This window comes from Asterias rubens, chromosome 9 (assembly GCF_902459465.1).
Source record: "Asterias rubens chromosome 9, eAstRub1.3, whole genome shotgun sequence".
In the NCBI taxonomy this organism is placed as follows: domain Eukaryota; kingdom Metazoa; phylum Echinodermata; class Asteroidea; order Forcipulatida; family Asteriidae; genus Asterias; species Asterias rubens.
Genome location: NC_047070.1, coordinates 15,696,020 through 15,721,460, shown reverse-complemented (window position 1 = coordinate 15,721,460; position 25,441 = coordinate 15,696,020). Strand labels below are relative to the sequence as shown.

The window sequence follows — 25,441 nt, the reverse complement described above, 5'->3', positions numbered from 1 at the left end:
TGAATTCAATTGAATTACACTACAGACCAAGTAATAAACCACAAAGGAAACTCAATGGGTAAATTCAAGTAACCTATTATAAAAAGCCTCAAACTAAAGTATTTAATTACAGAAGGACGAGCTGAAATGTTAAATCGAACCCTTGACACGCTTGATGTTGAAAAACTGGCGACAAGAATATAAAACAGATTTATTTTGAAATTCCTACGCTAGGATTTTTGTTTTGCAATCCTTGAACTTGTTTTGTTTTCTCATAAACCGATGACCGATGATTAATGACATGTGGGTGTTTTTAAAAGTAACAAATTGCATTCATATAGATGTTTACTGAGACCTTTTATAGTCGATGTTTGATGGTATGATATTTTTCCGGACTTAGGCGCCGGGGAAAGTCAAGACCGAGCCGGTACTCGCGGCAGGTGTGGCCGGTCTATTAGGCAACAAACACGGCACTCGGGTACGGATACGTACACCGGAATCCCGGCATAACACCTGCTCTTAACGAATACACCTCGTAGATCGGTTACAGTTTATGGATAGGCGATCGGGCAGTAAAGAAGGTTGGAGGAAGGGTGGACTTTTTTCTTTTGGAAAATGACACAGTCAGTTCCGGGTGGAGTGTCTCCTTTAGGCAAGCAGTGATCCAGTTTTCCATCACACCATTGATTTCATGTCAGTTAATTGAATACTGTTCAGTGGAAGTCGACCCTTAAGCACAAAACGTGTTGTCAGAATTGTAAATTGTAACAAGATCAGAATGATTAGGGAGGTATACTCTGTTTTGGATGGCAAGTCACACCTTACAGGCTTTAAAGAACTGTTTCTTAAAGAATTGTTTCTATGGTAATATTGCTGCTAGAATCCAAAGGTTGCATTTGAGGGAGCGTTCAGTGATTACATTACGCCTTCAAATTAGCAACTTAGCTGAAAAGATAACACAGAAATGCCACGCGCAGTTATTAGCGCTGGATCAAGCCGTATTAACCCCAAAGTGGTTGAACCGTGGTTGTATTAAATGTTTGTCTGTCCATAGGTTTGGGGAAAAAAGCAAATTCTCGCTTAACCTTATACCTAAATACTGTCTTTAAATAGCTGCTTATAATTGAATCATTGTGTACATGTAACATATCTCATAATATATTACTTTCGTAATTTCAAGATAAATGAGTGTGCATTATTGTATTGAATGACAGCATTGACATACATGTTACTGATTGAATTAAATCCTGGAAGCACTACCGACAATGGCGTACGGGTACGTTACACACACGTCACTAAATTGATCTCAAATTGATGATGTCCGAAAATTCAAAAATCACCAAACCGTTCTTCCAAGACTGAAACTTCTCACATCAGTTACCAAACCCGCAGTCAACCATGTACGTATATAAAACAAAACCTCCAGCAATAAGTTATAAGTAAACGTTATATTAATTTGATCAAATTACTACTCATCATCCTTCCATTTATCGAGCCAGTAGGTAAGCAATACGGATTGGTTAGCAGTGAAGGTCGATCGTCAAGTAGTAATAAATGTATGTACATCAAAATTGCCACTATCGTAGTGCTTTCAATGTCGATTTTGTTCCTTTTCCTAAATCGATTCAAAAAATGAATAAGTGCTTTTCAATGTTGATTTTTCTTTTTCTTGTCTTATTAATATAAATCGATAAAAAAATGGAATACTTGAAAAAAATCAAGAATTTTTTTGAGAATGGCAGTTCAAAACAATAAATGCCACCGGACCGTCCTCTTCATAAGTTTGCAGCCTGATAACTCTAGAGTCAATATCTTGACTGGAGGCAGTTCACCTGTTGGTATTTCCACATCTGTGGAGTTTTAAATCAACCCGAACATCCTCCTCCCAATCGACGTACATCATGTCACATTGATTTCCCAAGGTACAGGTTGTTGACGGCCAATTGATAAAACTTGATTTTCAAGGGCTTGGTCTTCAGAGGAAAAGGTGATCCAAGATAAAGACGTCTGAAATCACACTATAAGTGTGTTTTTTGGTAAAAACAAAAAACAATTCTTAGAAAATTATTTTGAGAATTACAACGGTGCTTTTTCACCGTTTCCTAATCCCATTATTCTTATTCAAACCCACTTTCTTAATTGGCAGAAGAAAACAAATGAGAAGCATGCCCACAGTGAGATAAAAACCCACAAGAAATGCTCTTATATGTTTTGCAAAATTTGTGTCACCAATACCTCCACCTGTTATGGTCTGCATTTCGGCATAGAAAGTTTATACACGATAAGTCGAATTTAACAAGTGTCCCGAACGCACAATAGCTAAAAGGGTATAAGCACATAATGATACGACAAATGTGTTAAACAACCCAAAATCACCGAATGATAATACGTCATAATGACGTCATATGTTTGTATAAGCGTCATTATAATAAACGATATCCGTCAGTGTAATGAGTCAAAACATTAGATCATCCTTGGCGAGGAAGAATGTTTTTGTGGAACTCCAGTTGTCTGTTATCAACCACCTTGATAAATATCATATTTGTTCTGTTTTTCTAATTTCAAATATTCCCTTTAAAGGTACACGTTGCCTTGGATCGGACGAGTTGGTCTATAAAAAAGCGTTTGTAACCGTTTGTCATAAAATGCATATGGTTGGAAAGATAATTGCAAAGTAGATAAAATGATCAACACAAGTTTGCCTCGAAATTAAGTGGTTTTCCTTTTACTGTGCGAACTAACACGGTCGGCCATTTATGGGAGTCAAAAATTTGACTCCCATAAATGGCCGACCGTGTTATTCGACGAGGTAAAAGGAAAACCGTGCAATTTCGAGGCATGTTTGTGTGGATCATTGTATTATACTTTTACAGCATCTTTCTACCAATATGCATATTATAACAAACGCTTTTCAAAGACCAACTCGACCGATCCAAGGCAACGTGTTCCTTTAATTTTATACCCATAATATGAAAAGTTCGTAACAAATTGAAGTATATTTTAGTATGTGTAGAGCATGTTCTAATTGTGGAGACTTTGACTTCTGAAAAAAAAACGTTTCGTCATTAGTTAAATAGAAGTACCTCCCCAATAGTTAATATTAAACTTTGTTTCCAAATAATTAAGTCAATGATCATTAGTTTTAAATAATTTAAAACTGTGGTAATTACGATTCTACCAAAAACTGCCCCATTCATATTACGTCATTAACTCAATTTTGCGCCAGGAATATCGATTGACACATTACTGCGTGGTCAGTTACATCAGGAAAGCGTTTTCAACTGTCATGATTAATTAAGGTTGAGTCATAGTGAAATCAATTGATATGAATAAAATAAACCACATCATGGAGACTTCAGTCGATAAATACATCCCCTAGGTCAAATAAGAAAAGGGTAAGGGCGTAAGCCTATTTGTATTTTGAAGGGAACAAACTCTAAGTTTTCCCACACAGCTACCTCAATGCAAAAGGCAGCATACTACAAAATGATTGCGTCAGTTTTCCATAATGTAGACGTGTGTTTGTTTGTTGTCATACTGTGCGTTCTGATTGCTACTGGTCATTCGGTTATAATATTCATTGCCAATTATAGATAATAGACTAGAGTATGTTTACAGCAAGACACGACGAGTACAAACAAATGCTGCGTATTTTCATTGTTGAAGGGTTTGGACAACAAACAATTTCATCTTTCAATTTCATAAATTGCAATACTCATACCCAGTGAGTCCATTGTAGAATTTCTGTGGGCACAATGGGAGCGCAATGATTTGTAAACCATATCTCGAAAGGGCTTTATATGAAGTTCAAATTTGCATGGAAGCGAACATGAACGAACACAGTTTTCCAAGACACAAACTTTAGCACAACATATCTGTATACAAAATATTACCTTTGTTATAATGTGACCACCTAAAAAGAATTTTGTGTTTTTCATTGGTTTGCAAAAAAGCTCTTTCTTTGATTGCAGCAAAAAAAACAAAGTGGTCGGTCACTTGGGGGTAGATACTCGGTAAACGCATGCGTTAGCCGTGGATTGAGGTGCATGCTGGTCTAGCTAGCGATCAATTTTTATCACTAGCTAGACCAGCATGCACCTTATTCACGAGTAAGCGCTTGCGCAATGAGCATTTGCGAAAAGATCTATGTGACATGTCTAGTTTCTTGACTTACCCTTAATACATTGCTACCAGTCATGTGTGAACTCCTTTTACCACCAGGTCCCCATCCAGGATTCTTGTAATGTATCTGCCCTTGGCATCTTTGAATTTCTGCCATGAAGAGTAGAGAGACTAATACGCTAGTGAGTGTTAACATCCTCATATCGGCCATCTGTACAAAATTACCTGCAAGCAACAAAAGTCCAGGTTAGATTTCGAGCAAACTTCTCCATACATTGAGGGTAACACAAACTACTCACTTCTTCCGATGAATAATCTATTTAACCGGTTTATTGATAATTTATATTTTTATAGAACTATTCTTTGTGTGCGTGCATTTGATGAATGCTTTAATCCTGAAATTGTATACATAATCTAGGCCTAAATTCTCCTAAAGAATGACAATAACTACAAAAATATGTTACTAATAATTTGACAACTAATTCCAAAACATTTCCACAAGAAAATTTCAGAGCAAAGAAAATCTATAGTTTTCAAAGCCATAGGGCGAAAAACGGACAGAGAGAAAATAAATAAAACATTGCGACTTAGCAATGATATCTGATACGGAAATCATGTTCAGGTTGATCAACCATTCGCTAAATTAAAACCGCCGTGAGGATCAGATCCAATGCAGAGATATTCAATAGAGGCTAAATTGAAATAAAAGGGCACGCACTTAGGGAAGGGATTCAATAATGATACATAGGCCTATTTAAGATGTCCTTCATTCCATGCAAGTTGGTCAAGCAATTCAAAATATTAAGGTAAAGTACCAGAACAGTCCATCTCAATGAATGGATCTATAAAACAACAGAGGTTTAAGAGTTCGTTTTTCTGTTTTGTACTCAGTAAAATGCTTTCAGCGCGCTGTCGCATTAGTAGTAAACATGTTTTAAAAAGCTGAAAAATATATTCAAAGATACAATTGTGTCAAGTGGAATTAACGACCAAGGCTTTCCAATAAGCAAATTAAAGGCACGTCAATATCTAGTTAGACTCTAAACACCATCCGGTCAGATTTGACTCGGATTTGGGGAACCAGGGGGCCTGACCCTATTTTGGGTCAGACTGACCCTCAAAGCGATTTAAATGTAGGCTTTTACGTCAGATTCTGTGTCAGTTTGACTTTTGTTTCTGGGTCACATATTGACTAATAACCGGGTCAGGCTGTAACAGGACCCTGACCCGAGTCAATTCTGAACCGGGTGCAGCTTGAATCCAAGACTCCTATTACTCTGCCGTTGAAACCCAGAATATTAGAAATATTCTGAACACGTTTTGATCATCAAAGAGTTTGTACTAATTAGACTACTACAAATAGATTTGAGAATAAATAGTCAATAATAATTTAAACAATCTTGAAACATAGAACCCGCCATAACAGGTACCCAAGGTGCTTCACACATACAATAAAACTAAGAAAAAAGGATGAACTAGTGTATAGCTTTAACTACTGAGCAAAAGCGTTAGTTAAAAGTACAGTAATTATGTAAAATGCAAGACTGACTTGCACAATAATGTGCGGTCTATTTGCACTCTCGTTTTCTGATAAACATTGTATGATTCGATTACTAAAACCTAATCGAAGAGACCATTAGAGCACGAAACCTGATTACCGTACTTTACATGACAATTTCACTTCGACAGAAATAATAATAAATTTCCGTGAACGAAGCAAGATATTTTTTAAGTGTTGGTAGCTCTCGGATTGTTTATGCATGCATTGTAGATCAGCACTAATCCACACTCTGAAGGTTATATATTACACTGGATTTGTAAGAATATGACAACTTAGAACAGGCAATACGTTTTGAAGTCACGACATCATTTCAAAGACATGTGACCGTTGAAATGGTAAAGAAAGAAATGTGCTTCAAATGATCCCGAAGGGATGAGCGTGAAACAAAGTAAAATAAGTGAATGTTTTGTTGTTGCCAAAATCAACAGCACAATATTTGTTAACGAAGAAATGTTCAAGTGGATTAAATGGATACGAAAGCCTTGTAAAAGTAATGTGGTGTCAGAAACGAAAATTGGGCGAGGTTCATGGAAAGGACTATGCAGTCCAGTGTACCGGCTTCACATTGTTTACAACTTTCACCTTTGACCCAGAATATTTAGAGGCATTATTAGATTCCAAAGCAACCTCGAAGAACCAATGAAATCTAGTACGAGTCCCACCCGAAGCGGGATCTAGATGTAAAGGTAGTACTAGCTTGTAGTGCCCTTAAAACAACAACACTTAACTAATTTAGATATACATGCTCTGAGCAGCGGTAATCGGAAGTTATAATTATCTGATCAAGTACGTCATTCTATCCAACTCTTAATAAATGCCGACAGCAGAATAAGTCCACTTTGCTTGAATTTTATATCAAACAGACTGTTTATAAAACTTTGTAATTGAAGTGATGTTTGAAGCTTTGAATGGTGTAAGTAATATATGTTGGGTCTGAAGAAAAGAGCCGGTTTGGTCTCGACGTTTCAGAGCCAACACTTACATGGTTGTATGCACGCAAGTTAACTATTATGTTTATTGTTTGGGATCAAAGTTACGTTGGTGGGAAATGAAAACCAAGAAGCACCATTAAGACCATAATAAAACAATCATGTAATTGTGTCAAGGGTATTGTTCATCTAATGATTATAATATTTTGTCTTTAACTTTCGATAGGTCTGGATGATGTTGACACATCAAGAAACAATTATCCATCTGCTTGAAACAAATATACATCTTCCATTATAAGTAGGTACTCTGACTAAACTAGTTATATAGGCTTAACTGTAAGCATAGGTCTATATGTAAATATGCTTTCGAATACTTTCAGGAAGAATGATAGAAACAGAGGGTCGCTTAGCAAATTACCAGCTGAAATACCAAGAAAGTGATGTGTATAAGTTCTACAACTGGTTCAGTCAATCTCGCTAAGCGATAAACTTCTGCTTAAACTTCTGCTCAGAATGCCGATGGTGTTTACGCTTACCTTGCATAAACTTTAATTTCCTAAATATTCAGTATAGTAAATTTGGACACCATGGGATATACCACGCTATCTACTTCGATGGACCCAGCTTTAATCCCAATTCAAATCCTAGGCACGACAAGTGGATGTGCTTTTGATTCCCCTATCCAATTACGTGGGTTTCCAGCAATCAGGAAACGAGAACACGTCTTTCATTTTGATCTTTCTCGGACATTATGGACTCTAGTGTAATAAGAAGCACTTTTGAAGATGACCAAGTTTTATAACCGAAAACATCTTTAACTTGACAAGTAAAATAAAAGTACACTTTTTCGGATTCCCCGTCATTACAAGGATTGAGTGTGATTAGATTGACAAACTACGCGGCTGGCAACACTAGTGCAACCAATAACACACCCCAGTCAAACCGCTCTTGGGACGTCTCTGACTATTTCACCGGTGATTGGCCGACTGTAAAGTGCAAGTAACAAGGTCTGAAACCTAGACTCGACCGAGATTCTAACACAATTATTGTTTGATGAACAAAATGCGATCGAAAAGTTCAGTTTGAGATCGCTAACTACTTTATGTTGTAACAACCACCCAAGCAGTACAATGTCAATGAAGAACCCATTCACTCATTTCCAAACCTCCACGACTGACTGCAATCTGCCACGGCCAGTTAGACACTTTCAGGAGCCCTTCCGGCAAGTATTTTAAGTGAAATCTTTACCTCACAGTCCCATGCTCTTTAAGACTTGGCCATGAGTACTTTCTGTGCATATCCAAGGTGTCATAATTAACTTAATTTCTTTAGCAACTGAAATATCTGCGAGTTTAACATGTGTTTACCGTGCACTCTTGTGTGTTTCTCAGAGCACTTACTGGAAATGTCTTGGAAGTAGGAATTGAACTTAAAGGAACTCTCTGATCGCACTTTCAGTCAGTATTTTTTTTAAAGTAGAATCAAGTATACTGCTTTGTTTGGTACTCGGGGCACAGAATCAAAATGTTATGCTTGTGGAACAATATGTAAGGACAGTTTAATAATAGACAATCATCGTCACAAAAGGCTGAAGTGACAATCATTGTCACAAAAGCCTGAAGTGACAATCGCTGTCACAAACGCCTGAAGTGACATTGATATTGACAATAATGATAGTAGCTTCCAGCGACAAGAAATAAGGCAAGTTTGTAAATCAAAACAAAGAGTAAGACATACAATAAGAACAACTGCACCTCAATTCATAATTATGTATTGTTTTAAAGCGCGTTTTGTTTTGCCTGTAATATTTAATATGGAAGGTTAAAGAACTCGGGAAGGTGCTGAGTCTTTTTCTCAGTTTATGGTATTTCAGGCATAAGTCATATTCTATCTTCAAGGCATAAACAGTTAACACGTTACTTGACCCCTAGGAGAACATTCTCCATCGACACTAATCGATATCAATTGATCAATTGAGATCAATCCATTACTATAAAATAGGGAAGATTGGGTTTCAATAACTTATTGTTCTTACAATGAGTCTTTTTATCTCTTCATCCTCTAGTGGGAGATTCGACACAACAATAGACAGAACCCATGGATCTGTAAGTCATTCAATCTATATTTGCTTATGTTTTCCTAAAATTGACATTGATATCTCTCATAATAACAACATAAGCACCATTGGACGGACCGTTATATATAAACCGTAACCTGATATCTACCAATCTTCTCCGTCTATTATACACATAGTGCAATATCTTCAACCTCGAGTCTATTGTCAACATATGTTGTCCTAAATTTATTAAAAGTCAGTAACTTCTAGTGAAGGGGTCGATGTATTGTGTGATCTTTTCAGACCCCGCTATGGCCTGCTCGTGTATAAGCCGCGACCAGGGAGCTATTAGATTTCTCGTAAGAATATTGAAGCATCAAAAGACAGCAGGTTAAAGATTTCATTGACTTTCCTCTAAACGATGAAGATTAAAATGACATTTGCTTATTTGGTACGGGGAACTCGTTTTTATTCATTTGGAAATTTCTTTTCATGTCACCGTTGTAATTTAATATTCGTTTCGACGTAGGTAGGGAGAGATAACAACATTAAAGTGTAAAGTAGGTAACACGTCACACCATTTCTTTTTTTAATACTATTAAATATTATTCCCCCACGACAATTTTATGATTTGTTTTACTGTACTTTTACAATTCATCGACTTAATAAAAACAACAGAGGTCGATTTAATAAAAACTTTAACCACACGAACAGTAACGAAGCGACACCGTATAAACGTTTCTTAGATTGTGTATTCATATCTTATTTTCCTGCGTTGACATATCATGGTTTTCGGCTATATCTTTCATACGTTAGTTGTATCACAAACATCTACATTTGAATAGGATTAAAATAAGCGAACCCTTCCCAAAACAGAAATGCAAACTATGCCTTTAAAGCCGATACTGCCGTGAGTGCTGCGATAGCGGTTACAAGTCCATCAGTGATTTTACAGGTTAACTGTCTCCTTGAGTTAAAGTTGATTTCTTTATTGCGTTTGGTAAATTAATCTATCGATGTCACAGTGTACATGTCACGGTGACTACTGAGGCAACTCAAGGATTGGATATCAACAAACCATGGTAATGTAGAAACGATATCAGTTTCCATGACCACAGATTTGAACCAAAGAAGCGTTACTGTTAGAAACGTTTTTATCAGATTGTGTACTCATGTTATTTTCCTGCGTTGACATTGTTCACTCCTTAGTCAATTAGTTTTTATAATGTATTTTTATGTAACTACAATTTAATTTTGTTGATGTGTTTGTAGTTGCTGGGCACCTTTAAAAAACTGTGTTTCATATCAATAAAAATTTGAACTCGCGGTGGAGTTAACTTATTTTGCGTTCTTGCTTTTTCAAATGAATTTGTCTCTCATTGAAATAAAAAAAACTATTCCGTTGTTTTCAAAATAGAGCTCATATTGTTCAGGAAATACGATTAGAAACTATTTTGTTTTTATAAATTTAAGTCACGGACCATGGTCCTAGTCTGCCATTACGGTTGCATAGTGCACATTCTTCAAGCCATAGCTAAAGACTACACGTACTGCATTAACAATTTCTATTTCTCCTTCAATGTAAACACTGGTTATTTGAATAAAAGAAGCTTGTTATATATGATAGTAATTTAAAGTTAAGTAGATACTTCCATGAAAGAAACACTCTGTGATTCTGGTTTTTGTCTCAATATAAAAATTTAGATTTTGTTTTTAAATTAAAAAGGTAAATTATATCTGATCACACGTTAATTAGCATCAATAATTGTTTTAAGTTGAGTTGATGAATTGTTGAATTGTTGAATTGTTGAATCGGCTAGTCTTCAATTATTCTCATCTGGACGGTGACTGCGGCTATTTATCAATCCTAGAAACGAAGAGAGTAGAATGATACCGGCAGTTTCTGTAATTAACCCTTGGTTTTAACTTTGGAAATAAATCCACGTCTTGACTGGCAGACTAGCTTAATTAAATGTCTCTGTACATAATTGCAACTTTCTGATATATTCTGTGAAGTGTTGTCTTTGTATGTTCTTTGTTGCTAATTGAAAATAAAAACTTTCTCAAACGGGTTTGTGGGTTTGAGAACAGGAATCTTTTCGATTTAGAGGTGAATTATGTGACACAGCTTTCTTATCAGTCCAGCTCATGCCATCAGCCATTTGCTTCAGCCCTGCTATTTTTTTTGCATAGTTCTCTCATAGCAACCAAGTCTGTGTTTTATTTAGATTTGTGTTTTATTGTTAGTTCTGTATCCTTGTTTGTATGTCTTCTACAAGCCTTGACTTAATCTGAAAGCCTCATAATCTTTTTAATTTGGTTAACATATAGGCTACTAACTTTTTTCCTCCATCATCTACGCTTATTAATTTGCTTATCGTTTTAATATTTTGTACATCTGTTATATCTTTAGGAGAATGGCAAGGAATGAACATCGTAAACAATAATTCGAAATGAATAATTTAACAGAGAGAAAGTGAAGGGGATAGAAAGAAGAAAACAAGTGGAATGAAATGCTCAATTTGGTTATCCATCTACTCCCACAATCACAGTACTATGACTCAATCAACTGCCAGTACAATGCCATCCACTGTATTCACAAAATGCGAACGGAACCCCTTGTATTGAAGTATAGATGGGGGTATATGATTAAGGTATCTTGTACTTCATCTACAGACCTAGGACGTCAATCTGGTAGAAGTGAACTCACCAGGGACGTTAAAGTATATAAAATGCAAGTCGCTACCCAAGGGTTGGTTCCGGTTTCCCCTACATATCAAGGTCTTAGCCCGTAGAATCCCCCAAGCTGTGTCACCATTAGATTCCCTATGGTTGTATTATACCGGATTATATACAATCAGATGACTTTAAAACAATCTCGTAGTCAGACTCTCTATATACGTGAATACACTCATCGACACTGACTACTTTGAGCTTCTATAAAGGTTTGATTAAATATCTATTAACATTGCTTGTAGCTATGCTATATGTAAAAGGGACTGAACGTAAATAATATGTATGAGTTGATTTCAGAAGTATGGACCCCTGACCCACATAGCCCTGTGGTCATCTATGAAGTACTCCTCTTTATGTATAAGATCTAAAGCAAAAGGACACTTAAGATGTTATCCACACCTTAGCGAGGTTGTCGTCATTTTATCAAGGTGTTTTGTAGCATTGAGGTGACGAAGTGACAAACAAACCTACCCACGTGTTATAGGTGAAACACTCTCAATCATTATCTTATAGTTATTATTCAGGGGAGGTTGGGGGTTATCCCAAACAGGACCGGCAATTTGCCCCCCCCCCCCGAATTGTCTGAATTGTCCCAACATCTATATAGGATCACATTGTGGAAAACGGGTTGTGATATGCGTCAGCTATTTTCATAGCAATCGCTTTGTCTTAGGGGTGTCATTTTAAAAGTATTTTCACCCTTTTTCCGAAAGTGGTAGTGCTGTGTCGTATGACCATATCCGGTCGCCATGATCTCGAATTAAGTGTTTTCAGTATATTTTAAGGGGCTTAAGTATTGACTAAATTGTCAAGTTTGCAAAAACAAATTATGGAAAATTTCATTTTTTTACCAAAAATATTTGCAACAAAAGTACACACTAATTTATAATGATATGTGTGTGTAAATAGATCATACACTATTCGATACAACTTGGTGAAATTAGCATATTTTGTTGCAAGTTTTATAAAAAATCGTGAGAAAAATAGGTTAGGTCAGAACATTGTAGATACAATTGCCCTTATGTCCATTGACCTCATTTCTGATGTAAATTAGGTTTGTGTCCGTTTCCTAGGTCACATGCTGAATGATGGGGGTGATAATGGCCCGATAAAACCGGTCACTTCTGGCATGAGATCAACAACTCGATCTTATCGCACGATTGAATTCCTAGTCGGCATGAATTGTCATACAAATAGCGTTCACTGTAACAAACTTGTAACGATATCAAGCAATACAATGTAGTGTCTTCAGTTTTAACACATACAGCAATTTGGGTTCTTCAATTTTAACACATCTTATTAGCAATTTTTATAGGAGTATTACAGCTCACTACTTGATATATTTAAGATTCAGTTATTCATCAGCATTTCTAATGAGAAATCATAAACACAATACACCTTTAACTGTTTCCAGTTATTGAACCTTTCGAATACGTGAGTAATATACAACTATAAAGTCAATTTAGAAAATGGATTGACTTTATTGTACTTTGGCTATTGCGGGCTGGCCACGAGCACGTCATTGGTTTAGTGCATACACACATCATGGACAGTTGGAAATAATAAACGACTCGTGGTACATAGTGACAAGTTATAACGAACCGGAGCTGTGATATTTCAGTTACGCATTGAAATGCGCAGACTTGAACTTAATCGAGTTGGTTATGTATGTATCTTAATAATGTATATATTTATAATAAGGCCTGAACTTTAAATGAATAACCGAATTAAAACGGACAGCTTTAAGCCTATTTGCACATCATTTGTAGACTAATGTGTTACATCAATTGATCCTGACACTTGTGCACCATGGAAACGAGGTTAAAGTCGTTGAATGGTGAAATTAAGTATCGACTCCGCAAGCTCGTCACATTGCGTCAATAACAAAATATCAAGTACAGACTCTGGCACATTCTTCACAATGCCGTGATAAATAATATTAAGTATCGACTCTTGTAAATTGGTTACAATGGCGTGATTAATTAAGTATCGACTCTGGCAAAATCTTCACAATAGTGTGATTAAGTATCGACTCTGCAGCCAAGGCCGTGTCCGAATTAGCGGCTACAGCTACGGCTAGACTTCCGTGTCATCTTGCGTTGAAGTATAGGACGTCCTTGGCAACACACTTAGCGACAGTCGTAGCTGAAACTGCAAACTCGGATACGGACCTACACTTTATTGGCGAGACAGCGCAAAGGAAAGACAGTTATATGAATATACACGAGACCATAGAGTAGACGACAGAGAGACGAAAGCCTGGCAGTGGCAGGGTACATCAACAACTAGTGGACCAATGGGACAAACAAAGAAATGTAGTGGGGATGACGACGATTTGGTGACTTAATATGTGAATGTTTGAATAATTATCTTAACTGAAACAAGATATCTCAAGAGTCATCGTATTGTTTTTGCAAGTTAAATTGTTGGTTGTAACTTATATAGAGCTGACAAAATTAATCAGTTTACATTACGTTATTCAGAGGCAGCCGTTTCTCACAACAGCTCTCCATTGCTAGCTCGTTACCAAGTAATTGTTTATGCTAACAATTATTTTGAGTTATCACTAGTAGTGACCAGTGCCTTTAAGCTAATAGGCTATGTAACTAAATTGTAAACTAAGTAAGAAGAAACAAAATTGAACACAAATTCTTGTCGAGTCCAGGCAAGGTGTTACCGGATGCAATTGATGTGAAGGTATTAAATATAAAACAAACACCTGTTCATCACACATCGCTGTTGGTTTCTTTAAATATGAATAATACAGCACGAGGTTTAAACTGCACTCAACCCAATTAGGAAGATGTGAAGGCTGTAGTTAAACACCTCCTCCCGTCACATCTTGGCTCAACCATCATTCATTGTCATTCAAGGAAGGAAAACACTTCAAATTGGGTTGGTGGCCAACAATTTACAGAGTTCAATTGCGAGAGGGTTATAAGCCTGTTGCCATTTCATCGAGAAGACGGGGATTAATGGGGTGCTGGGTTAAAGTGTGCAAGTTATCCATCAAAGTGGTGGAGTACACAAACAATGCGTCAGATGCAGGTACAACAGAAAGGCATGTTAAAGTAGCGTAATGAAATGTTTTACATCTCGAGCAAAGACTATAGATGAAAGTATTGCGAATTTATCACTTGTTTTTTCTTGGAGGTCCGTTGACCCCAACCTATACCTGATGTCCAAAAACATATATTTCAAAACCACTCGAAACCACATCGACTTTACCGTATAACTGAACTTCACTCAACTGCGTGCAGGCTTATCCCCAAAACGATCCAACCTAAATATAACACATTGCAATCGATAACCCAACCCAACCCGAAACCTTCCTAAAACCTATACCTGAACAAAACCAAAGCAAAAATCTAACCGATCCGACCTATACTCAAACACAAACCAAACTAAACCCAGCCCAACCAAACCCGACCCTAAATCAACACAAATTAAACTTATTCACACCCGAACTAAAATCGAGCACAACTCAATTCCTGACCCACAGCTCTTTTAACGAAATCGAACCAATCCCATACAAACTGCGACTACTACCACTAACCTCAAACTCATCGCATTGCAAACAATTTGTAACTAAATTCACCCCAAAGTAAAAGAAAAATGTGTTCAAAAGAGTAGTGTGCCTACTACCATCCTTTCCACCATCTAGCCTACATGCCATAACATCATTAACATCAAATCCAGTCTACGCCATATGTCTGTGTAGGATTCACACCTGGTAAAACAATGACATCTCGTTATAAACAACACCAAATCCACTTGTTTGTGTGGGATTCGAACCAAGCTAAACCACTGAGAAAGACAGTACATGACGTCAAAACAAACACTTAATCCACACATCACATGTCTGAGTGGAATTCGAACCTAGGTACACCCAGAAGAACAAAATGACAAAACGTCAAAGCATACACCAACTCCACTCATTAGATGTATGAGTGGAATTCGAACCTAGGTACACCCAGAAGAACAAAATGACAAGACGTCAAAGCATACACCAACTCCACTCATTAGATGTCTGAGTGGAATTCGAACCTAGGTACACCCAGAAAAACAAAATGACAAGACGTCAAAGCATACACCAACTCCACTCATTAGATGTCTGAGTGGAATTCGAACCTAGGTACACCCAGAAGAACAAAATGACAAGACGTCAAAGCATACACCAACTCCACTCATTAGATGTCTGAGTGGAGTTCGAACCTAGGTACACACATAAGAACAAAATGACAAGACTTCAAAGCATACACCAACTCCACTCATTAGATGTCTGAGTGGAATTAGAACCTCGGTACACACATAAGAACAAAATGACAAGACGTCAAAGCATACGCCAACTCCACTCATTAGATGTCTGAGTGGAATTCGAACCTAGGTACACCCGGAAGAACAAAATGACAAGACGTCAAAGCATACACCAACTCCACTCATTAGATGTCTGAGTGGAATTAGAACCTAGGTACACACATAAGAACAAAATGACAAGACGTCAAAGCATACACCAACTCCACTCATTAGATGTCTGAGTGGAATTCGAAACTAGGTACACCCAGAAGAACAAAATGACAAGACGTCAAAGCATACACCAACTCCACTCATTAGATGTCTGTGTGGAATTCGAACCTAGGTACACACATAAGAACAAAATGACAAGACGTCAAAGCATACACCAACTCCACTCATTAGATGTCTGTGTGGAATTCGAACCTAGGTACACACATAAGAACAAAATGACAAGACGTCAAAGCATACACCAACTCCACTCATTAGATGTCTCAGTGGAATTCGAACCTAGGTACACACATAACAACAAAATGACAAGACGTCAAAGCATACAACAACTCCACTCATCAGATGTCTGTGTGGAATTCGAACCTAGGTACACACATAAGAACAAAATGACAAGACGTCAAAGCATACACCAACTCCACTCATTAGATGTCTGTGTGGTGAGATTCGAACCTAGGTACACCCAGGAAAAAGACACAACACGACTTCACAAAGAATCCACTAAATCCACTCTAAACCATGTCTGTGTGGGTTTGAACCTAGGTACACAACTAGAGATGTTCTATGGGTCTATTCCACCAGGTAAAGCAATCAAACTTCAGATGTAGTGAGAGTGGAGCACCCACATTTTTGGGGGTCCGTGCTCCTAGTCTAAATATGTAGCACCACAAGAAGCAATTGGATAACCTTGTTGCGAAGCTCTCCAAAATAAAGTGCACCGATAAAGTCATTAATGTAGCCACCATTCCCCATTCCATCTTAATTCCACTCTGCTCGTTTGACCTCCTTATTTCAAGTGAACAATGTCTGCAGTGTATCCCCATAAGGACGGCCTAACATCTTCAAAGCCGACAGGATTGGTTGTTTACGATTGCTGGATCGATTTCCCTTGTGAGTGCTGGTAGTTTTTTTGATGGGAGCTGTGTCGACCCAAAACCTATCAAATCAAACTGGAGTACAGCAGTTTAATGAGCGGCACAGGTTGAAGTGTTACTATGGATTTATATTTCTACTTTCCACTCAAGTGGAGAGATCGAAAAAAGGCGTTGTAAATGGCTTTACACCTACACGCTTTCAAGCTGATACTCAAGTCATAATTCAAAGTCAAAGTACGCGATGGGAAACTTTCAAAATTAAACCTTGAGAATCGAGGAGGCAGGCGATTTCACGAAACGCTAGTTGGGACAAGTTAACTAGTTCTATTCCTTGCTCTATGTTCTAACCTAGGATGGGTTCAATGCGTCATATCGTCAATGGATACGGAACTTAACTCGTCCCAAGTCCTAAGATTAAACCTAAGAGTTTGGTGAAATCGACGACAGGGCTTTGACAATGAAAACCCTGTGAATGCACAATGAAGTGGTTCTGTATATATTCACAACTTCCTCAACTGTTTTGCTCAAAGCCAACCGTATATCTCCTTTGAGGTATTGATATTTGAAATAAATCTTGACACATTTTTTTTTGCATTCAGCAATCTTTAGAATAAATACTTATGTAAGTTCTTCGGGGCTTTTCTCTATAGTCTATATAATCAAGATCAGTCTACGCTACACTCGCCGAGGCTTGTCAGACTCTTTGCAGTACCATTTCCTCCGCCTCTTGTTCTTTAAGACACGAGTAGAAAATGCCAAACACTGTGTGTTGCCAGTATCAATAGAACAACCTGGGGCACAAATTTCCGTTCCAAAATATGAAATAGCCTCATGTTTGTTCTCTACAGCTTTCCCGTGGGTTGGGCAAAGTGGTTACGGCAGGATTGAATGGTTTTCACTCAATGTACATAACCAGAATTAAGAGGGTTTTCAATTTCAACCCGTCTACAGCTGCTTACGAGCAATCGAAAAGTGCATTGGTTCTTGATTTGATTTCTTGAAAGGTGGTGCGAGCTTATTTGTATGACTTGAACGAGTACAAAAGTGGTTATTTTATCGCAGCAGTATTGGAGTCCAAACTATATAACTTGTAACCATAGCAAGGACTTATCAATAGAAGGTGAATGGCTACGTCATTTCATACAGAGTGGGAGTTTTCAACGCTATGATTGACATCTCTTAATTACATCCAAGGTGGTATTGTTCGAGAATTTCAGCAACAATAGTCCTCACTGACCTCAAACCGGAAGCTCAGGGTCGGATATCCGGTGACACGAAGTCATTATTAAAACTGCTTTTCAATTAAAGTGTTTACGCAGCTAGGTGTTCGTAATTAGCCTCGAGAAAAAAATTATGTTAATTTGTTTTAGAGAGAGAGTTCCCATTTCATAGGTGGGGAATTTCTAAGAATTGACTTGATACTTTCGCAATGAAATTCGTGAAACGTTTATAGTAAAGGCAAACTCTGAGAACGGAGACATCATGATTCATAATTTTGAACAAAATATGTTTCATTGGTATCTTGAAAATTACCGAAATATGAAATACTCCAGATTTATTGGCTGACCTTTATCTTGTTTTTGGTTGACGTTGATAGACTTAAAACAGTTAAGCAAACAAATAAATTACGTAGTTTATAAACTACCTTTACTCAATGTATAATTGAAGTTACTCAGCCACAAACTAATTTATAGAGAGTACTAAAATGCTTTAAAACGCTACATTGACTTCTTAAAGCTTCATTTCAGACTTCTTTGAAATTAAATTTTACTGTATTTGTCTTCTACTTATGCTGTATTTATTCAGCAGTTAACACACAGTAGATTTATAAAATTGTATAAATATATGCTTGTGGTATTTTGTAGACAGACGATTTCAGGCATTCCTTATATATATACAATCGAACAACCGTCTGGATGACGGATTTATGAGCGTGTGCAGAGGGCTTGAAAATTGTACGCAGGTAAAATAATAAATACCAATTTACAATATTTTATTAAAAAAGTGTTTATTTTCACTACCAGTCCATTCTCTCATTCTTGCTTTAGGCAGGAATTTCTCCTCTGTGTTTAGGGACGGGCAGTCTCCATTTTCTCTCGGATAGTTCTCTTTCTTTTCGTCTCCATTTTTGACGAATTTAGTTAATGGTATTTAGCTTGTGTGCGTTCCTTCTTTTTAAACTATGAACGTGCGTTTCTGTTACAAAATGTTAACAACATTTAGAGCATCTATATTCTATATACTTCAATTTTCAGGCAAAAACTGAGCTGCTATTTGCCTTGCCTTCTCCGTGAATTGAAATTCCTTGATTGTTACATGGGCCAGTGCAAGAACCGCAATCTTATAAAGGAAATCGGGGCAAAGTACTCGCCCAAAAGAATTCTTCACAAATCTTTATACAAACTGTCCCTATTTACAGTCTTTTTCCCGTTTCAGAACTGGAGGAGAGGGACAAACTGAGTTTATAAAATGGTGCGGCTTGATAATAGATTCCCGTACAAATGTAGAATTGAATATAAAAAAAAGCAGGGCACATTTCACTTTCTTAGCATTTTCAAGGCTGGTTGAGATTAAGAAAATACATGCATGTTTTTATGATTCTAATAAATGCTGTTGCTACAGTAACTTTTATTTTACATAGTATTCGTTGTGATGGTAACAATAGACTTTTTTACTGATCTTGCCCCCTGCGTCCAACAAAACTATAAATACTAATATTTGTTTTTCAAAACCTGAGGGCCTGACGTTTTTACTCATCAAAGAGTCTTTCTCGAAACCTATATTTATTATTCAAGCCAAAAGGAACCTGTTTTACATGCTCAGTTCTTATAAAGAATATGTTTATTAGGTTTTTTTGAGCAAACTATTTCTTCATTTTGCTCGTTGCAAAATAACTGTCAAATTTAAAGGGTGCAGTTTCTTTAACGCCCCGGCGAAATACTTCTTTCACGAGTAAAGCATTATTAACTTACAAAAAAGTGTCCAAGTCTTTACAAGAATGATGCCGATCAATGCTTGACGAGTAGTGAGTTTAAGATTGCCCGATTTATTTATTTTGTATTGGGGGGGGGGGGGATATTCAAAAGAGTGTATTTTTAATGGTCCTTTCTGACATTGATTTATATATTTTTACGTTCCTCATTTGAAACTATTATGTGCATTTCTTTGTAACTGCTTGTGTGGGTCAACAAATAATCAACAACACAATACATATCAAGCTTCTTAAACACAATACGCTTCGAGTACGCACCCTATGCAAAATGCTGTAATTTGGATCCAGAAAAAAAATCGTTTCCAAAAACGTTACAGTCGTAAACATTATTTTAGGCTCAATAAATTGTTGGTTAACTTGATTCAATATTTTAGGCAGTTGCCCTGGAAACGGAACAATTCCTGTGAGTTAAACAACGAATTTCTTGTAATCCTCTACAGCGTTTGCTTGCCGATGGGTGCAACGAAACTATGAAGTCCAAACACGATAAACAGCATAAGCTGAACCAAACACAACTGCCCTAAGCACAGGCATGATTTGACTAAATACTACAATGATTACAAGATTTGATATAGTGGATGACTTCTTTCCCCCCAATTTATTCCTGAAAATTCTCTCTGCAAATAACACACAATGCACTGGATCTGATCCATTCTAGCTACCGCACAAGCAGCGCGCGTATAGCGTGCAATTATACATCGCCGTTGGTCAACAATCTAATTTCACCTCTATTGTGAAATTGTAATCATGCGAGAGCAATTATAAATGCAAGTTGTACTGTACAATGACATGATGATGAGCTGTGTAGAGTTTAGATTACAAAAAATAAGATTTGTATGATAGGAGATATCAATGATAACAGAGACAATATTTTAACATCTGAAGCATTTAAAGTTCTTTTGGTTTCCATCCATGTTTCCACATTGTTACATACTAAAACTGAGCTCGTTGTTGGCTTAAAGTAAAATGAGTTAATACGGACAATTAGAACTAAGAATGATGATGATAATCTTACCTTATAAGGTGACTTGGGCTTCTTAACTCCAGTGACTCTCCTGTGTTCTTCTCTTACAGTTTTCCTTATGAAGCGCTTACACTATTTCTTGGTTGCTAACTGAGAACGAACTGAGACTTGCACGCTGTGTCGCGTGCGCATAAATGTATGGCAGGCAATCTCCACCTAATGGTTACCGGTATAACAGATAGCTGGGCTTGGGAGTGTTACGCGGATCTATAGATGGGTGTTAATGTAGCCCAGTGGTCGTGACGTGAACTATTAACGATGACTATAAACGTAAATACTGTGTGAAAAATCACTCTGACGGTCTTTATCTGCTGAAATAATGAGTTGACACTGAACATATAAAGCTCTTTTTGATCAATCTCAAGAGGTCACGTCTGATGCTTTAAAACAAGGAACCGAAATGAGTGAAAAGGGGACAGTTGACGGTATTATCACGTGAGCTGAGCAACAGTGCGCCATTGGCTAAAAAGTCTAGCAACTAATCGGCGTGCACGCATTTGTCGACTCCAGTGACATCAATTGACGTCTCAGCGTATAATAATAATAATAATAATGATTACATTTATATAGCGTATCCGTAACCTTCATCACACGTGGATTGATCTTAATACAGAGTAATGTCTCCGAAGAATGAACTGGGACAGGTTCATCTTTCAAGACAATCGATCAATATTTTGTTACTTCCAGCTTAAGCAACGCAGTTTTTGTCCCGTACAGAATTGTCACCGACGTCTGAACTGAGGCAAGGCGTAAGCGATACCTTTGAGGGTAGGGGAACAAAGCGGTCTTTTCTTTGCCCATGCACGTCCAATCCTGTCCACTCAGGTTTCATAATGCTATGAATTTCTTAAACTGCCCATATCAAATTTGAAAGATTTATTGAATTACATGGTACGTAAGTACAAGTGATTGTGCCCATCATCAAAAACAAGCGACTTGCAAAACATTCTTATGCTTAACTTCCTTTCCTTTTGGTTAAATTAAAAGGTGGTTGGAAGTTGTTATGTTGAGAAATAGTCTCTAAATGCCGGTTTAGGTTTCTAACATCTTTAAAATGTCCTTATCTGAATTCAGGTTGTTGTGATGATTTAATACAAAGAAACGGAACACGTAACCTTTTCCCATTTGAAACAATGTTTGACTTTTGAAATCCCACCTCAACTTTATTGATGTATGACCCGTCTAGGTTCCGCTTTGACAGATTCACACAACAGGCGGGTGGGTGTAGCTTTGGCTCAATCTCACAAATTGTTTCAATACTTGGAAATAATATGTAAAGCTATTTTTAGAAAAGATTGTCTGCTTTTTTAAGAACTTGTCGGACGATTTCAAAGAAACCAAAGAAATAGCTGAATAAAAAGATAACCTTTGCCCAAAACTGACACGTTCGCGTGATAATAACCCCCTTAGGTTACCCCACCCACACGGGCCGGTTAATTTCCTCAAACGGCCCGAGGTGAAGAGCTCATTCGTGTTTTTTTCTTTTGCATCATTCCTTAGAAGAAGAAAAAAATCAGCATAATCCAACACTTGTTGTTACAAGTAATACACCTCACGGGAAACTGACTTGGTAAGTTTCAAGTAATTTTGTAAAACTACTAGAACGGGATTTGAACACGCGACCTCAGAATTAAACGTGCCGCACAAATCTGATGGCTAAAATATTGATTATATATAAATCGTGGATCTTTCGTTTAAAGCTCTCTGCAGCCATGAAATAAGACATCGTTGGGTTTAACAGACGCAAGATATCCTTCCACATTGAGTCATATCCTTCCACATTTGTCATATACATGGCAACCCCTTAGAAAGCATCTTTAGCGTCACATCGTGTGTTTGCTTAACCAGAGAATGGTATTTGTATTGCTCTTGTCTGTTTGACCTTCCAAGTAGGTCATGTCAAAGTTAATTTATTATAAAGCCTTCTTATCTGAACGTTATGACAGCATTGCTTTTGTGATAACATTGACCATACTTTACATAACATGCTTCATGTGAGAGTGATGTAGACATTAACATTCAATTTTAAGGGATTCAATACATAAAACCTCGGATTAAATTCTTTAAATTTAAGTACGACTATGCGACTTGATTTGTACGAATTATAATCGCGCATAAAATTATATAGGTTCTCGATTGGAGCACTCCACAATTAACTCGACTGCCTCATAGCTACTGGGCAATATCGGGTCTAGTTTGATAAGACCTTGCTCTAAAATGCACAAGTCGTGGGTTCGAATCCAACCGAGTAGCATGCCTGGGTTTTTTCTTCACAGAGCTCGGGAAAGCACAGTGCCAACACACATTGGTGTTTTGGTTAGTTTTACTAAGCTTGACTAAAAATACCAAGATAAAAATACCAAGCCAGTGAGTGGCAAGGAGGAACAGGTGACCAGCACTTCTACAAAGCCGACCTGCCTGGTGTATATTGTTAAAAACCAATCGATTTCCATCTATTAATTCAATAATGACAGTGGGATTTTCAGGGTCTGTATAAATTCCATTTGAATAAACGTATAATCGCCCACCCACGTGAATCTTTAATCTTGTGTTCCATTGTGGATTCACTTTTTAGCATCAATTGCGGATCATTAAAGCCCACTCGCCGATCATTTATGCAAACTGGGTAGAGAGTCCTCAAAGTTATGACAGAGATTCAATTCCCAGATATTTGGTGTCATTGCTTTTTAAAATATGACGTATTGTGACCTTTCTGGGATATGCTATTATTTGGCAATCTTTGGGCTAAAGGGTACCTTTGTAGGATAATTTTCTACTTAGAATGGTAAAGGTCAAGTGACGTCATAATTTCTTTACCAATAGTTTCATATTCTTCTCATGTTTCAAATCCACCCATTTCATTTTTGTTTTCGTGATATTGTAACAAACTGCATCTATTAGTTGCTTGACATTTCACGAGAGAGTCGATTTGTGGATATCAGAGTGTTATAAGAAAACACCACATAACAAGTCTTAAGTAGCTACAAGGGCTTTGCGACTTCCGATGGCGCCTGCTTCTGAGTCTACGCCTAGTAACTTGATGAATGTAACATTTCACAACAAGGGTTTGGTGAAGTGATGAATGTTAGATTATCAGGATAAGTTTCTAGCGCTACAGGTGTCTTGATATTGAATAAAACATGATTTAACATTAAATTTATCGTTGGTATAAAACAGTACAGTTCTGCACGACCGAGTTGACCTCTACAAACAACACATGCTCCTGGGTGTGGTAAAGTGACACATTGCTCACCCATACCGTTCGGCATGACTGGTTTCCGTAGATGTTATAATTCAAATAAAACAATGAAATAATTTACAGGTAGATTAGAATAAATGATGCGCAAAAACCCTCTTGGGCTCTTACCTTGTAAGCCTTGAGGCGGGCCGCAGTCCTGACATGATAACATGCGTTTCACCAGCTCATCTCAACGACACATGGCCTCATCAATAGTTGTCAATGCCCCTTGACTTCTGAAAACATATAACAAATAAAGGTTTAGAAACCATGAAAACAATGAATCGTGGTTTTTCTTTTTGAAAAGAATAAAAATAAAATAAATAATAATAATAATAATAACACAGAGGCATTCAAATGATTGATTCTATGCTACGAGTAAGTGCTGAAGTTACTTCAGTACGTGTAAGTGTTGAAACATGCCCATGTACCAAGTGCGGGATTCGAACCTCCAATTTCGTACATTCGAGTATTAGGCTTTCTGGAGGTATGGCCGACACTATGATGCCCTGTTTGGTTTGGGCGACATTGTAGATATACCCAAACCAAAGAGTGTCAAAACGTTGTGTTCACCATATCTTTAAGTATTCTTCCATGAAAGAGAAAAGAGTGAACACTATTGGTAATTACTCAAAATAATTATTAGCATAAAACCTTACTTTGTAACGAGTAATAGGGGGGGGGGCCGGTTGAGGGTATAAAATATGAAGAGAAACGGCTCCCTCTGAAGTGGAGTAGTTTTCGAGAAAGAAGGAATTTTCCACGAATTTGATTTCGAGACCTCAGATTTAGAATTTGAGGTCTCGAAATCAAGCATCAGAAAACACACAACTTTGTGTGACAAGGGTGTTTTTCCTCGCAACTTCGATGACCGGTTGAGCTAAAATTTCCACAGGTTTGTTATTGTGTGCATATGTTGAGATACACCATGTTAGAAGACTGTTCTTTGACAATTACCAATAGTGTCCACTGCCTTTAAACCTTTTAAGACTATTTAGGGGCAAACAGATTCTGTAATCTTAAGTGTTACCATGGTGTATGAACAGTATTTCAACTGTAACAGGAAGAAGTACACAATGACACTTCATTGTAGAAACGACCTAGAATTATTTTCTATTTTAAGGACAGACACATAACAGGAACATAGTGCCTTCGTCTGTAAGGAAAGTTGATAGGCTCAACACTTTTTTATTCACAGCCCGAATAAATGGACAAGGTTTTGTTACTTGTTATTTTGTTCATTTTAACTCATATTTCTTTACCTCGAAGCAATTATTTATTTCGTACCTTGCAATACTATTTCGAAGGTGCGAAAAATCATATCGAGAATTACAAAGTAATATTTAAAAAAAATAGTATTTTAAGTGTACGAGAAAAAGAGGATTTAGTTGAGATTATTGATTTTGTT

General features: G+C 37.2%; 1 protein-coding gene across 1 annotated transcript in view; it reads right to left on the bottom strand.

Annotated features, from left to right (window-relative positions):
- The window catches only part of LOC117294620, a 28,063-nt gene extending 6,732 nt beyond the window's left edge, over window positions 1-21,331 (bottom strand). The window contains exons 1-2 of the mRNA XM_033777115.1: window positions 20,787-21,331; window positions 4,154-4,326 (exon numbers count right to left, since the gene is read on the bottom strand). Coding sequence (XP_033633006.1) covers window positions 4,154-4,312 — 159 coding nt within the window. The 5' untranslated portion in view covers window positions 4,313-4,326; window positions 20,787-21,331. The remainder of the gene's footprint in view (window positions 1-4,153; window positions 4,327-20,786) is intronic.
- Window positions 21,332-25,441: the final 4,110 nt, after the last annotated feature.